Raw genomic sequence first — 16824 nt, forward strand, 5'->3', positions numbered from 1 at the left:
TTCAAAATCTCCCCTTTAGATTTTAATTTTGCTCTACTCTTTTGCGTATGATGTTAAGGAAGTAATGTTAGTGTTATAGTTGGTGTTTATGGCATATAAATGACAAAATTAAGAAAAAAGTTTGAAACTTAAAATTACTCACTCTGCTCTTAAAATAGGAGTAAGGAGGGAAGGTTAAGTACATGGCTAAGGGACAGATCAGGTGACAAAGGACCAAACCTTAGTTTACCACAGTGTATAAGTAGATTGGTATCTCTGAGAAACAGCAGTAATTGCAAATTCACCCACTTTGAGAAAACTGGGATAGCTAGTAGAGAGTTGTGAGATCGTGTTAAGTTCTAGAACCACACTGCCTATCCCTTCTCTAGGCCTGTATTGTCTGGGAGTGGTTAGCACACATCCAGTCTGAGAATATAAAGGCATGAAAGATCAGATTTGTTTTTAATAAAAGAATTAAGTTAGGCAGTGATCACACATTCCCAATGCTCTGAGTTTGACCTGACCATTATCTATGAAGAGATCAAATTAATGGAACAAAGTAAGGTCTTCCAAGGTTAGTGAGAAATTCCCAAATAAATTCTGTTCCCTCATATGGGAATCAGTGTGGCAAAAGAACAGAGTCTTCTTGTTCATTTCAGACAAACTCTGGTATTTTCTATTTTGGGATCTCCTTTAAAACAGGAGGACCCTTCACCTGGATATAGAAACTTCATCTCCTCATGCTGTGGGAGTGGCTCAGGTTCCAACCAAAGTGTATCCTATAACCTGAGATCCATTCCTCTCTGCCAGCATCTACCTCTCTGCTGTGGGATTAAAAAAAACTCCTATATAAGGGAAGCCTTGAGAAATGAAGAAATACCAAGATGACATTTCTTCAAGGATGTTTCAAAACAACAACAGAAAAAAGTCCCGAGATTTAAATGGCTACTTTATTTCCTGAATTCTGTTCTTCACTGCCTGGCATCTTCATTTAAGGAGGTGACAAAAATCTGATGCAGGTCACTGGCATTATATAAGCAAAAATAACTGGATTTTTTTCACTTGAAGTGAGCTATAGCACTCACTCCCCCAAACTTCCTTTGTGGGAAGAGTCTGGAACCCCTTTATATAAACAATGATCAATTTCAGTGCTACATTTTGTTCTTAGAGCTCCCCATTCTCAAGGACAGGCTAGGAAATTGTCAATTGCTCCTAAAAGAGGTGACTACTTAACCAGACTGTATCTGGAGAAAATATGAGGGCCAATCTCTTTATGGCTAAATTCACATTTATTTCAGGCTCAAATGTTATTTTGACCAGGGTTGTCACAAATGGCCATGCAGCCTATGGGCCACCCATCTTCAGGGGTGTCACTCACTGTCATCTGCTTATGATATCAGGTGGCCAAGGAAAAGCAAATAAAATGACTATTATTTTATACAGCCATTTAATTTCTGCACTTTGGTAAGGAAACAAATTGACCTTACCTCTCAGAGTTTGAGAAATCAATTTACAAAACAAACTAACAGTCAAAATTACATTATGTGTATGCAATAGCTACCTGTGAGCTTCTAGGAGTAGCTACAAGAAGGTACTAAGGGAGTGAGTACTGAAATCCAGTTTTTCTTTCCAGGGTACATATTAGGAGTTTAAAAAAGATACTCAAGCCTGGACCCTACTCCCTGAGCCAATTAGTCACTGGGGGTGGAGTCTTGGCCAACAGAATTTTATAGTTACTGAAGTGATTTCACTATGTAACTAGGGTTAAATAGCACAGGTGTAAGCTGTAGTAGAGGGTCTATGTAGTTGTGATAAACTTCTAGAATGTTAAAACATACTAGAAGACAAAATAATAGGAAGGTTTAATACTTGTACTGACTTAAGTGAGCCATTATATGCTCCTGAATTGTTAATTTGAGGGTATTTTACAATTCTTTTTATTAGGAATCAGTTACTTAAAGAACTTGAATGTGTTAGAACAGGAGCATAACCGACCTCCAGTCTACTTGCTGAAACATAAATGCTTTCTATTAGCAAAACATGCATAAATACATATACTCTAGAAGCAACAAAGCAAAATGCTGATGTATAATAATCCTATTCAAGAATATATTGTAAACATACAAAACTGAATAAATGACCTTTGAAATGACCTACTCCAAATCCCTCAGTTCACAGAGGAAACTGAAGCTTAAAATGGCTGAATTTGCCAATGTCACAAAATTGCTTAACAACATAATCGGATTATTTCAGCCCAATGCACTTTCTATTCCACAGCACAACAGTGAAAAGTAGAAGTATTTTCAGCAGTTTCTCAATCCAACCTGATTCTTCTGTGTTGAACAAAAGGACAAACCAGAGTAAATGTATCCCCGAATAAATGCATCCCCTATGTTTAGGATGATCCTAGAAGAGTCATATGCCAGGGTGCAGTCTCTGATGTTTGTTGAGAGCAGAACGGTATCTGAAGGCTTTTCCACAATCATTACATCCAAAAGGCTTCTCTGCTGAATGAATCCTCTGATGCTGAATGAGGTAAGTGCTCTGGCTGAAAGTCTTCCTGCATTCATTACAGTTGTAAGGTTTCTCTCCAGTATGAGTATTTTGATGTTCAGTCAGATGAGTGCTCCGGCTAAAGGTTTTGTCACATTCATTGCACTTATAGGGCTTCTCTCCAGTGTGAATTCGTTGATGCTGTGCCAGATGGGAGCTCTGGCTAAAGGCCTTTTCACACTTATTACAATGGTAGGGTTTTTCTTCTGTGTGTGTTTTTTGATGTTGAGCAAGAGATGAACAATGTCGAAAGGCTTTGCCACACTCGGCACACTCATAAGGCTTTGCTCCCGTGTGAATTCTCTTATGCTGTGTAAGGTGTATGTTCTGGTTGAAGGCTCGCCCACATTCATTACACTTGTAAGGTCTTTCTCCAGTATGTATTTTCCTATGCTGAATAAGGGATGAGCCGTAACTGAAGGTTTTCCCACATTCATGACACTGATAGGGTTTCTCACCAGTATGAATCCTTTCATGTTTAGCAAGAGATGAACTTCGAATAAAGGCCTTCCCACATTCCTTACATTCATAAGCTTTCTCTTGGGTATGAGTTTTCTGATGTTGATTAAGGTTTGAGAGATAACTGAAAGCCTTTCCACATTCACTGCATTCAAAAGGCTTTTCTCTGGTGTGAATTCTCCGATGTTGAGTAAGGGATGAGCAGTAACTGAAGGCCTTTCCACATTCATTGCATTTGTAAGGTTTTTCTCCAGTATGAATTTTGAGATGTTGAGCAAGGGATGACCAATAACTAAAGGATTTCCCACACTCAGCACAATCATAAGGTTTCTCCCCAGTATGTGTTTTCTGATGCTGAGTGAGGTTTGAGTGCTGACTGAAGGCTTTACCACATTCATTGCACTCATATGGTTTTTCCCCAGTATGAATCATATGATGACGAATAAACGTTGAGGGTCCATTGAAAGCCTTTCCACATTCATTACATTTATAGGTTTTCTCTCCAGTATGGATTTTTTGATGTTGAGTAAGGTGTGTGCTCCTGGTAAATGTTTTATCACATTCGTCGCATTTAAAAGGTTTTTCTCCTGTATGGATTTTCTGATGTTCCATGAAGTGGCCTCTCTGGCTAAAGGCTTTTCCACACTCATTACAAGTATATGGTTTCTCACCAGTGTGTATTCTCTGATGCTGAACAAGGTGGGTTCTCTGACTAAAAGCTTTCCCACATTCATCACACTTATAGGGTTTTTCTCCAGTGTGAATTCTTTGATGTTGAGTAAGAGATGGACCCTCAATGAAGCCTTTCCCGCACTGATCACATTTATATGGTTTATCTCCAGTATGAATTCTTTGATGGTTTATAAGGTTTTCACTCCGGCTGAAGGCTTTTTCACATTCATTACATTTGTAGGGTTTTTCTCCAGTATGCGTTCTCTGATGGCGAATAAGAGCTGAACAATAAGTAAAAGCTTTTCCACATTCATTGCACTTACAAGATTTCTCTTTTTTAACTGGGTTTAAATTCTGTTTGACATTTGTTTTAGTAGAGGTTTGTTTTGGAGATATTTGTTTGTGTGTTAAAAGGTCTAAACTCACACTGATGCTTTTTTCAAAGTCATTATTTACATGTGCTTGCTCCAAAGTTGGTATGGTCTTTTCAGTTATTTTTATTTCCCTTGGCAGTGTCTGTTTGTTTGCCTGCTGCCTCTCTGGACTGCCTTTGGATTCACAAGTTTCTAAGAAGTTGGTGCTCCAAGGATCATCCCTTTTGTGCTTTTCTGCTACTGCCCCTGGAGACGGCTCTTCTCCAGAAATGTCCAGCTCTGAGGCTGTTATGCTATTTTCTGGTCTTGTCACCCAGTCTGAAAGAAAAAGAAAATGTCAGCATACTCTGAATCGAGGGAAGAAAAACAAATACAACAACAAAAGTGTTACTGTGGGGATGACCTAATGAAACTAAAAATAAAGCCCTCAGGGAATTCTGAGAACTTTCAAATACAGCCCTATTTTTGGGGGAGACATTTGGAAAGAGGTAAGGAGAATGATAAATAAAATATGAGAGCAGCAAGAGACTGCCTAATTTAATTTCACAGATAATCTCTACCAGGAAGGGAACTTCATTTAAGGTGACAGTAAATTTAGAAAGTGACCACAGACATAGCTAAGTAGACAAGATGGACTGGATCTAAAAAGGGCAGTCTGAACAGGGATTCCTTGCCAGTGAACAACAAAACAAAAATCTAAGAAGCATGATTTCAAGATAAGACAAACAGAAGATATGACTTGGGCTCCATGGTTTATAGCCTAGAAAACTGAAGGAGTAGCTGTATCACTGCTAGAAATGAGAAAGTTGTAAATAGTAAAGAAAATAATTTAGGTGGAGGAAGATGACAACGTCAACCCTAGGCATTTTGAGAATAAGAGAAAAGGAGGACTAGACGATAATGGTGTTTGAGGGGATGGAAGATGCCAAAAGTAGCAGAATAACTAAAATGTTCAAATATAGGATAGAAACTATCAGCTCAAAAAAGGAAGGAAAAGAATAGCTAAAGATGTAAGAATGTATGTGAAAAAAGAACAGTGATAAGGAAAGATTCTTGAGTGTGTTTAGTATAATGGATGAATAAAATATACTAATGAAAGAAAGCAGTTTTCAGCAAACAAGCAAAAGAATATAAAAAACCAGAAAAGTACATAATCAGGAAGTAGAGTTACACTATTATGCTGTCTACTGTGGGATAGTTTATCTTGTGTCAAGACAAGAAAGACGACAGGGTAGTCAGTGTTGGCAGATCTAGTAAAGAAAAAAAGGCTGTATTTAAAACAGCATTTCTTTGGTTCCACTGGTAACAGGAAGGTACAGCAGACCCCCAGCAAACCCTGAATCACCTGTGCTACCAGCCCAGCTGTGATCATCACCATTATCACTGTAGCATGAGGAGCAGGGCAGGGAGCCAGAGCTGCCTACCATCCCCTCCATACCTGGAACCATGGGTAATGGTGCAGCACCTACCAGCATGTAGAAGGGCAGGCAGCCTCTTAACAGCAATATTTCTCTAGCAGGGACAAGAAGATTAATGCAAAACAAGTTTGGGGGGGAACAACCAATCAATATAAGAAATGGATATGTTTCCCACAACAAAACTGACACTAAGAAGGATATATTTGTATAGTGAGTGAAAGGTACTCAGTCGTGTCTGACTCTTTGCGACCCCATGGACTAAACAGTCCATGGAATTCTCCAGGCCAGAATACTGAAGTGGATAGCCCTTCCCTTCTCCGGGGGATCCTCCCAACCCAGGGATCAAACCCAGGTCTCCCACATTCCAGGCGGATTCTTTATGAGCTGAACCACAAAGGAACTACTACTTGTACAGTGAAAGTGAAGTCGCTCAGTCATGTCTGTTTCTTTGTGACCCCATGGACGGTAACCTACCAGGCTCCGCGGTCCACGGGATTTTCCAGGCAAGAGTACTGGAGTGGGCTGCCATTTCCTTCTCCAGGGGATCTTCCCAACCCAGGGATCAAACCCGGGTCTCCTGTATTGCAGACAGATGCTTTACCATCTGAGCCACTAGGGAAGCCCTTGTTGTTGTTATCTACTTGTACAGTAGATAACCATAAAAATTATCTCCTGGAAGTACTTCACAGGGAAGGATATGGAGACCATAGAGTCATATGCTGTTAAAGGCAAAAAGAGTGTAGAAGTGACTGATCTTGAGCCAGGTTGGAGTTCCAGATGAAAGCAATAAACATGCAACAGACTGACCAATATTATCCACATTGTCATACTGTCCATGCACTAACCAAGAGAGTAACCAGAGTATCAGGAGTGGGTTTATGAATGAAAGATTGGAGAAAATTCCAGAAGGCCAGACTGAACAGTACCACTCCTACTGCAGGAAGCAATTTTCACTTTACTATACAGTATGCAAAATCAACGGGCAATGACCACAGTATATTCTGACATCCTGTGCCTGGAGAGATAATAGAGGGTGCTGTCATTCAGGCTGCAAAAGAACAAGATAGACTAGCAAGACAAAATGTGTGTGTGTGTGTGTGTGTGTGTATACACAGATAGGTAAATAAATATATATATATATATATATCTATATATCTATCTCTCTCTCTCACAATCCGGTGGGGGCCAAGTCACCAAGACAGCCTAGAGAAGATGGTAATAAAGAAGACAGGAAAATGATGCAGACAAGGGCTTGGGCCAGTGGCCACCTCATTGTTAACTTTCCAAAAGTTAACAAACTGTAAACATAAGTTAATAAAGCTCTTATTTTTAAAAAATTAGTTTTTCAAGTTGTGTTCCATGAAACCATCTTTTAAAAGCAAGATTTTAAAGGTGCAGTATAAAAAAAACAAACCAGAATCATGGTTAGGAGGATGGGGGAGAGAAATGTTACATTCTATGCAACTCTTAGAAATTCATAATTCTCGACTATGTAAAAGAAAAAAAAAATCTCTAAGTGGTTCTCCAATAAGAAACCTGCTAAAGGACTTCCCTGGTGGCACAATGGATAAGAATCCACCTGCTTATACAGGGGACATGGGTTGGCTCCCTGGTCTGGGAAGATCCCACATGCTATGAACCAAGTAAGCCCATGTGACACAACTACTGAGCCCATGCTCCAGAGTCCACAAGCCAACACCACAATGGTGGTCTGCAACAAAGACCCTGCACAGCCAAAAAAAAAGAGAATGAAACCTGCTAAAATTTAGCTAATTCAGCACTTCCCAAATTTGAACACTGCATGCTTTTTTTCTCCCCATAAAAAAGGACCCCCATGTCTACCTCATTACTTTTGAAGATATATTCCTTACCTAAAGTGTCTTAGTTTCTATATTTTTTCAGGGTCAGATCTTTGAAGAGGTCTCTCTGTGCAATTTAAGAATCAAGGTTTAGAAGAAAGTTATTCATAATGTCAAGGACAAGACAATACTGTGTAGGATAAGAAGCTACACAATGAGATTAAGGCAGGACTAGGTATGAAAAAAAATGATGTCTACAGGTATGGAACTCACTTTCGCAGAGTTTGGTTGGGAAAGCAAAAAGGCAGACCGGATGGTGGCCAGATAGATTAACAGCGTTGAGTAAAAGTATCTGGAATTTAGGTACCTATTTCTGTTTGAAGGTTATGGGAATGGAGCCTAGAGATCCAAAAAGAAAACTTTAAGGACTGAAAAGTACTAATAATTATAAGACTTGGGTCCCAAAGGAAGTTGGGAAAGGATAGAATCCAGATTCCATGTCAAGAAGTTGCTTTTAGAAAAGAGCAGGAAGGACACGTCCTCTGAAAGGAGCATAAAAATGTATACGTATTCACATGTTGAGACATTTGGTGTTTTGACAACACATAAGAAAGTACAAATGCCTTCCCAACAGACACTTTAAGGAGAAGCAAGTACATTTACATTTCAGGTGTAAAATCCTCTCATCAGGCCGGTGGTCAGAGTTAATAACATTCATCTGCTGGGTACCCACTACTTACCTCCAGGGGTCCCTACTGGAATGCTGGGCTCCACAATCCACGGCTCTGTCCCTTGCTCTAACTGGGAAATCACATCAGGTTTGGAAACTTGGAGTCCTATGCATTGGAATAAAAAAAAAAAAGTTACCTTTCTGTAGTGAGAGAAAAGTGCCTTCTCAGAGTTCATTCTCATCGCTTTGTCTTTAGAGGAAAGGAGAGGTGGACAAATCAGATGGAAGGAAGACATATACAAAGCTTTGATGTTATACGTTCCCAAATGTGGTATAACTTGGAAACTGATCTGGCTTTAGAAAAATTATTAGTTTGTCCTTCTACTTACTAGAGAGTGAAAGTGAAAGCCACTCAGTCGTGTCTGACTCTTTGTGACCCCATGGACCATACAGTCAGTGGAATTCTCCAGGCCAGAATACTGGAGTAGGTAGCCTTTCCCTTCTCCAGGGGATCTTCCTAACCCAGGGATCAAACCCAGGTCTCCCACATTGTAGGCAGATTCTTTACCAACTGAACTATGAAGGAAGGCTACTAGAGAGCAGAAACCTTTTCAAAACCTTTCAAAGAAGTTTTTGGTTCCTTAACTGAAAGGAAAAAACTCACCTAAGTACATGAGTTCCCTCCTCCTCCACACCTCCAGATATTAACTCAGAAAAGTCATCCTTACCTATAGAGACCAGATGTGTATAATTCTCCAATGTCACATCCCTGAATAAACCTCTCTGTACGGGATCCAGCTGTTTCCATTCTTCCTGGGTAAAGTCCACTATCACATCCTTGAAGGTCACTGATTCCTAGAAGACCAGACATATTTCTGCTTAGCCATAAAGCATTTACCTCAGAAAGGGGCAAATTTAGCTATACTGATAGAAGTAAGGGAAGTTCTGGGCTATCTGAAAAATGATTTTGATAATTCCTCCTTTGCAAAATGAATATAAAAACAGAACCTGACTCGTGGGATTACTGAAAGAATTAAATAAGAAATGTTTGCTATCAAATGCTTAATTTAGGGTCTAGCAAGTGCTCAATGTTGACTGCTGTTATATTGATCTTCATAATTATCATCATTATCATCTCTGTGTTTCAAGATATCTGAAATATCAAGAGTAAACCTACTAACATCAATAATATGTTTTACTACTATAAGTGCAAGAACAGCCAAAAATGTGTTTGAAAGAATCTGGGGAGGAGACTTACCCTACCACATTTCAAAATATACTAAATAACATAGTAAAGTATACTGAAAGGTAAAACATACTGGTCTAGTATGGAATAAAACTCAATGAAAAACAGACAACGCAAAAATACAGCTTTGTTTATAAGAACTAAATGGGATTAAGCAACTTTCAAATTAGCTTTGAGATGGTGGATTAGTCACTAAATGGTGTCATAACAAATAACTGTCTATTTGAGAAAAAAATAAAGTGAGTTCCCTACTTCATGGCATCACAAAAATATCTGCTGGATTGGACATTAAATTTTAAAGAAAAAGCAAAAATAAGATAATAGAATAAAAGACATAAAAATACTTTCATAAGCTTGATATGTGGAAGGCAAAAATTATGAGAGAGATTGCCAGATAGAACTACATAAAATGTAAAGCTTCTGTAAAAAACCATAAACAAAATGCAACATTCCGAGCTCCTGCAAATAGCAAAATGGATGAAAGATTAACAACCTACAACAATAACAAAAAAAGGCCAACAACCCACACAGGCAATTCATCTATGGCCTTAAAACCATGAAAACATGCTCCATTCCAAGAAAAACATAATAAAACAATGAGATATCAGATTAGGGAACACGGCTGAAAGTGCTCATGTATATTATGGTGGGAACAGAACACTAATGCAATCTATACAGGGGCAGTCTGCCAGGATCTATCAAAACTTTAAATGCATATATCATTCAATCCAAGTTTGTAGCTTGTAGGAATTTATTCTCTAGAAACACCCTGGGATGCAAAAACATATATAAAAATATCCTTGCAACATTGTTTGTGAGGAAAAAAAGTAAACTTAAATGTCCATTAATAGGACAGAGGTTAAAGAATACATGGTACATCCATACCAAAGCAGTTCATGTAGACATTTTAAAAATAAAGTGTATCAAAAAATAAAGTGTCTCTATATGCACTGATTAGGAAATGTATGTCATACTAAAAATGGCATACATGGTATTACACCATTTTTATTTTTATGAATAGGAAAGTTTGTATGTTAATGCACAGAGAAAAAGCTAAAAGAATACACTATGAAATATTATCAGTGCAACTCTAGTGGGACTCAGAGGCAACGCAGGGGAACTTCCTGAGCAAATGAGTTAATTTTGTTTTAAAACAGATAAATTATTGGGACTTATATCCATGACAGAGCAACTGGACTAGCTTTCCCAGTGTAAACAACTATAAAACTCTGCAATATAACTGAAACAAGAGTTTTAGTACTTTGAACAGCAGACAGAACAGAACTGTGATCCTGAGAAAAGGGAGAAAATCACACAAGCTCCTCAGATCCTTCAGTTTCCTGCCTGGAAGCATCTCCAGACTGCAGAGCAGGGAGCAGAACCTGAGCAAGGCACAGTGGTCTTCCTGAACTAAAGAGACACAGGTGGCAGCTCAGGATTACAAAGGCAAGGGATTTGCATGATAGATACTAGAGACAAGGGAGATGCACAGAGGAGGAGCTCCAAAAATCTGGTGTAAATACAATCTTCACAGGCAATGACAAGCTACCAATATGACACAACTGAACCCAGAGTTAAGATGATATGAGCAATCAGCTCCCACAAACAGTCCCAGTGTACCTTAGTAGCAGGACAAGTTTAGCCTGTGAGGAAAGCGTTAAAGCAGCAAGTCCAGTTTGCTCAATCTTTGCTAATTTCCAGGGACACTTGGATCCATGTTTCTGAACCTTAAACAAGCTCTGAAAATGAATGTTTATAGTCAATGACTGACGAAGTTATTGTGTGCCTGGAATACTGGGGCAGGATGTACCAGACTGTCAGCATTATTTAAAGTATACGTGAAGATTTATGATGCACATGTGGTGCCCAGTTTGAGGCCTGCACCACGACTAGTTAACAGCCACAAGGGAGCACACACTGATGTGATCAGCTCCCTTTTAAGAACTCTGGACTGAGAGACTCAAGCAGACTTCCTCGATGAGAGACATTTCTCATGTCTCTGTGGACAACAGCAACAGAGAAAGTACAGCCAGATTTCTTTGGAGCCTTATGAGTATCTTTTTCCTTCTGATCCTACTGTGTATCCTTTGTGGTCATGATCTCCATTCCTGAGTTATGCTGCTGGGGTGGGTGAATCATCCTAGCAAATCACTGAAGTAAATGGTGGTCATAGGGACCCTGAAAACACAGCCCAATAGTAAGACTGCACTAGATCAGCCCTGGCAAAGCTTACAATGCAAAAACAAATCTTAAAAAGATCAAGCTGTGGCCCTGATGGGATTAACAGGATTGGATTTACCCTCCTGCATTAAATAACCAAAAAATTCCAGACAAAATGTATGAAACAAGTTTCCAAGGCACTGAATTTCAGATAACAAAGAACAGTGATCTCCATGAATCAGGAAACAAATGAAGCGAGCCCTACAACTGCTCCAGCTTACTGCTTTGAGCTTCCAGGCAGGGGTGCAGGGAAGGGGAATTCAAGACCCACCCTGCAGATTCTCTGAACTGACAAGATAATGCTGAGTTTGAGGAAGTCAAGGTGACTAGAGTTCACAGGACAGAGTACTATATGGAAGGGAGTTACACAAGAAAGCAGCAATGAGAACTGCACAAACTCTCCTAAACTCTCTAGACTACATAGATTTTTGTTGCTTCTCCATTTTCCATGGTACTCACTTCACCTTTTTAAGATTTATATTTTTGTAGCAGTCATTTGGTCTATTCAGGTAAAATATCAAGTTTTGCTCTCTCATTGCTGGCACATGGCAAGATGTAAGTAAGAAGTGAGTGATGAATATATTAGTCAAGCTGGAGAGGCAGAGTTAGGAAGAAAGTGGTTGGCAAATGGGAGCCCACAATGAATTGCCAACATTGGTTCTTAGATAAACACACATCACACCAAAATAATACACAATTCCTCTCTAAGGACTGAAATGTAAAGGAAATCTCAACTTACCTGAAAACTAGCTGATGGGAGTAAAGTATGCCCCCCTTGGAAAAGGGCAGACTCTGGAGCAGACAGATCTAGTGGAGGGAAAAGAAACTACAATGAATCCTGTTCAAGTTAGCTGTAAAATCCACTTATTTTTTCTACACGAAAACAGCAGGAATTATACCATTTTCTTCTAAAAACAAAAAACAAAAACACAAGATAACTGCTGACTAAGACCCTTGTACTTTCATCAGTAGACTTAGGAAGTAAAGAATTACTTTACTTTAAGATTCAATTTTGCCCCTACATACTCACAGTCACTTTCATCATACAACTTAATCCATATTCTTCATTAAGTGAGGCAAAATATTTCTGCTGCCTTCTGACAATGTACATGTATAAAGGGAATTTCCCTTTAACATCCTTTTAACATGTATCCACTGTGGCAGTCTGGATGGGAGTTTGGTGAAGAATGGATACAATCCCTTTATAGATGTACATATTCTCTGCTACATATAAAATTAACAATCAGATTACTTTCCAAAAGTCTTCCCCTTACCCTTTGAAACTTTGATATTAATACCAATTAAATATCACAATGACATATACTTAGCTACATTACCTACCCACCAGAGTGTCTAAAATTCAATAGACATGGTCAGTACTAACTACTGGCAAGAATACAGAGATTAGAACTTCTGTACATTGCTGTGGGGGTAAATATTTACCAATCATAAGAAAAACTGTTTGTCAGTATATATGAAAGATATACATATACCTGTCCTATGATTCCACAATTCCACTCCTATGCATATACCCAGAGAAATGAGGGGTTATGTCCACCAAAAGACTTGTACAAGATTGTTTATAGAAGGTTTACTTATAATATGCCCAAATCAGAAAGAATCCAAATGGCTTTCAGCAGAATGGATAAACTGTGGTATATTCATACAACAGAATAGTATTCCAAAATATAAAAGGATGCTTTACCTAACAACATGGATATACCTCATAAACAATATTGAGCAAAATAAGACAAACACAAAAGAATACATACTGCTGCTGCTGCTAAGTCGCTTCAGTCGTGTCCGACTCTGTGTGACACCATAGATGGCAGCCACCAGGCTCCCCTGTCCCTGGGATTCTCCAGGCAAGAACACTGGAGTGGGTTGCCATTTCCTTCTCCAATGCATGAAAGTGAAAAGTGAAAGTGAAGTCTCTCAGCCGTGTCCAACTCTTAGCGACCCCATGGGCTGTAGCCCACCAGGCTCCTCTGTCCATGGGATTTTCCAGGCAAGAGTACTGGAGTGGGGTGCCATTGCCTTCTCTGATAAAAGAATGCTTTACCTAACAACATGGATATATCTCATAAACAATATTGAGCAAAATAAGACAAAAGAATACATACAATATGAGTACATTTGCAGGCATACCTCATTTTATTGTGCTTCACTTTATTTGCACTTCTTAGACACTGGGTTTTTAAAATTTTTCTTTTTACAAATTGAAGGCCTGTGGCAATCCCATTTTGAGCTAGTCTATTGGCACCATTTTTTTCCAACACATTTTCTCACTTCATGTCTGTGTGTCACATTTTAGTAATTTTCAACAATATTTCAAACTTTTTGTTATTACTGTATTTTTTATGGTGATCTGTGACCAGTAATTTTTCATGCTACTACTATAACTTCCTAAAGGTTGAGATGATGTTTAGCATTTTTTAGCAATTACCTATTTTTTTTGGATTAGGTATATACATTTTTTTACACATAGTGCTTTTTGTACACTTAGACAAAAATATAGTACAAACATAACTTTTTTATATGCGCTAGGAAACCAAGAAACTCATGGGATTCAGTTTATTTCAATACACGATTTATTACAGTGGCTAGAACTAAACCCATAATATCTCTGAAGTGTGCCTGTATATTAAATTAAAAAACTTAGAACAGTGGTTACCTCTAGAGGGCTACTGACTGACAGGCACACAAGAGAGACTGCTGGGGCAATAGAAATATTCCATATCTTAGTGTGGGTGGTAGTTACACTGTGTATAATATATAAAAATTAATTAAGTGGTATGCTCAAGATTCATGCACTTAATGTAGTAACTTAAACATCAATAAACAAAATGAAAACAAACTTTGCTCTTAGGAGGTCTATTCAGAGTAATGGCTGACATGAAAGTCCAATTCTCAAGAAGGAGAGGAAGCAATAAAAGCAACTGTTATTTCAGACTTCATTTTGACAGTATGGAAAAGACATTTTGTAATAGAAATCTTGACGAAAAAAAAAAATGAAGATTTTTTCATTGAAGTTTTTAACAGTAAGAGGAAATGTTGTACACAGACAGATATGTAACCCCCCCCCAAAAAAAGTGAGATAACATCAAACTAAAAAGCAAAAGAGACAATTTGTAAAATAAAAGGGCAACCTGTGGAATGGTAGAAAATTTGCAAATCGTGTATCTAATAAGTGGCCAGTATCCAGAATATGTAAGGAACTCATACAAATCAACAGCCAAAAAACCCAAATGATCCAATTTAAAAATGGGCAGAGAACCTTAATAGTTATTTTTCCAAAGAAGACATACAAATGGCCAATGTATATTAAAAGGTCCTTGATATCACTAAACATCAGGGAAATGCAAATCAAAACCACAATGAGATATCACCTCAGAGATGTTAGAATGAATATTATCACAAACACAAGAGATAAATGTTGGTGAGCATGTGGAGAAAAAGGAACCTTTGTTCACTGTTGGTGGGAATGTACATTGGCATGGCCGCTATGGAAATATAAATATATACCATATTTTCTTTATCCATTTATCCACTGATGGGCACTAAGGCTGCTTTCATGTCTTGACTAGTATAAATAATGCTGCAATGAATACGGGTTGCATATATCTCTTTGAGATAGTGATTTCATTTCCTCTGGATACACAGCCAGAAATGGGATTGCTGGATTATATGGTAGTTCTATTTTTAATTTCTTAAGGAATCTCTGCCCGCCCTGGGGAGGCCAGGCCTGTGTGGAAACTATAAATTGGACACTGCTTACCCCGGGAGCCTGCAAAGGGGCCGTCCACCCTCCTGTCCAGAGGTTTTCGTGCCTCCAGTGAGGCTTCTTGGGTCCACCAAGGGATTGGTTCAAATTCCAGCCCTACCACCAACAGCTACCCCACGTCCGAGGCCAGGAGTGGCAGCTGAGAGTGCCAGGCTGCGACGGTGCAGGAGCGGCCTAAAGGAGCTACCCCACGCCCGAGGCCAGGGGCAGTGGCCTAGAGGAGCTACCCCACACCCAAGGCCAGGGGCAGCGGCCGGGAGGAGCTACCCCACGCCAGAGGTCACGGGAGGCAGCCAAGAGGAGCAACCCCACGTCCAAGGAGCGGTGGCTGCGGGGGCGCAAGAGGACCGAGAGGAGCTACTCCACGTTCAAGGTCAGGAGGGGCGGTGGTGAGGAGATACCCCTCGTCCAAGGTAAGAGAAACCCAGGTAAGATGGTAGGTGTGGCGAGAGGGCATCAGAGGGCAGACACACTGAAACCATAATCACAGAAAACTAGTCAACCAAATCACACGGGCCACAGCCTTGTCTAACTCAATGAAACTAAGCCATGCCCTGTGGGGCCACCCAAGATGGGCGGGTCATGGTGGAGAGATCTGACAGAATGTGGTCCACTGGAGAAGGGAATGGCAAACCACTTCAGTATTCTTGTTTTGAGAACCCCATGAACAGTATGAAAAGGCAAAATGATAGGATACTGAAAGAGGAACTCCCCAGGTGGGTAGGTACCCAATATGCTACAGGAGATCAGTGGAGAAATAACTCCAGAAAGAATGAAGGGATGGAGCCAAAGCAAAAACAATACCCAGTTGTGGATGTGACTGGTGATAGAAGCAAGGTCCGATGCTGTAAAGAGCAATATTGCATAGGAACCTAGAATGTTAGGTCCATGAATCAACGCAAATTGGAAGTGGTCAAACAGGAGATGGCAAGCGTGAATGTCGACATTCTAGGAATCAGCGAACTAAAATAGACTGAATGGGTGAATTTAACTCAGATGACCATTATATCTACTACTGTGGGCAGGAATCTCTTAGAAGAAATGGAGTAGCCATCATGGTCAACAAAAGAGTCTGAAATGCAGTACTTGGATGCAATCTCAAAAACGACAGAATGATCTCTGTTCGTTTCCAAGGCAAACCATTCGATATCACAGTAAGCCAAGTCTATGCCCCAACCAGTAATGCTGAAGAAGCTGAAGTTGAATGGTTCTATGAAGACCTACAAGACCTTTTAGAACTAACACCCAAAAAAGATGTCCTTTTCATTATAGGGGACTGGAATGCAAAAGTAGGAAATCAAGAAACACCTGGAGTAACAGGCAAATTTGGCCTTGGAATATGGAATGAAGCAGGGCAAAGGCTAATAGAGTTTTGCCAAGAGAATGCACTGGTCATAGCAAACACCCTCTTCCAACAACACAAGAGAAGACTCTATACATGGACATCACCAGATAGTCAACACCGAAATCAGACTGATTATATTCTTTGCAGCCAAAGATGGAGAAGCTCTATACAGTCAGCAAAAACAAGACCAGGAGCTGACTGTGGCTCAGACCATGAACTCCTTATTGCCAAATTCAGACTTAAATTGAAAAAAGTAGGGAAAACCACTAGATGATTCAGGTATGACCTAAATCAAATCCCTTATG

The 16824-nt window shown here is 39.5% G+C and overlaps 1 protein-coding gene across 4 annotated transcripts in view; it reads right to left on the reverse strand.

Moving 5' to 3' along the window:
• Positions 1–1985: 1985 nt before the first annotated feature.
• The window catches only part of ZNF184 (zinc finger protein 184), a 20251-nt gene continuing 5412 nt past the window's right edge, over positions 1986–16824 (reverse strand). For 3 of the 4 annotated variants that reach the window (XM_010834025.1, XM_010834027.1, XM_010834029.1), the window contains exons 3-6: positions 12130–12197; positions 8653–8779; positions 7995–8090; positions 2239–4355 (exon numbers count right to left, since the gene is read on the reverse strand). In XM_010834025.1, coding sequence (XP_010832327.1) covers positions 2395–4355; positions 7995–8090; positions 8653–8779; positions 12130–12197 — 2252 coding nt within the window. In that variant the 3' untranslated portion in view covers positions 2239–2394. Of the gene's footprint in view, positions 4356–7994; positions 8091–8652; positions 8780–12129; positions 12198–16824 lie in introns of all 4 variants that reach the window. The other variant, XM_010834026.1, reaches the window with a different exon arrangement.

Source organism: Bison bison, unplaced genomic scaffold (assembly GCF_000754665.1).
Source record: "Bison bison bison isolate TAMUID 2011002044 unplaced genomic scaffold, Bison_UMD1.0 scf7180017863991, whole genome shotgun sequence".
NCBI lineage: Eukaryota > Metazoa > Chordata > Mammalia > Artiodactyla > Bovidae > Bison > Bison bison.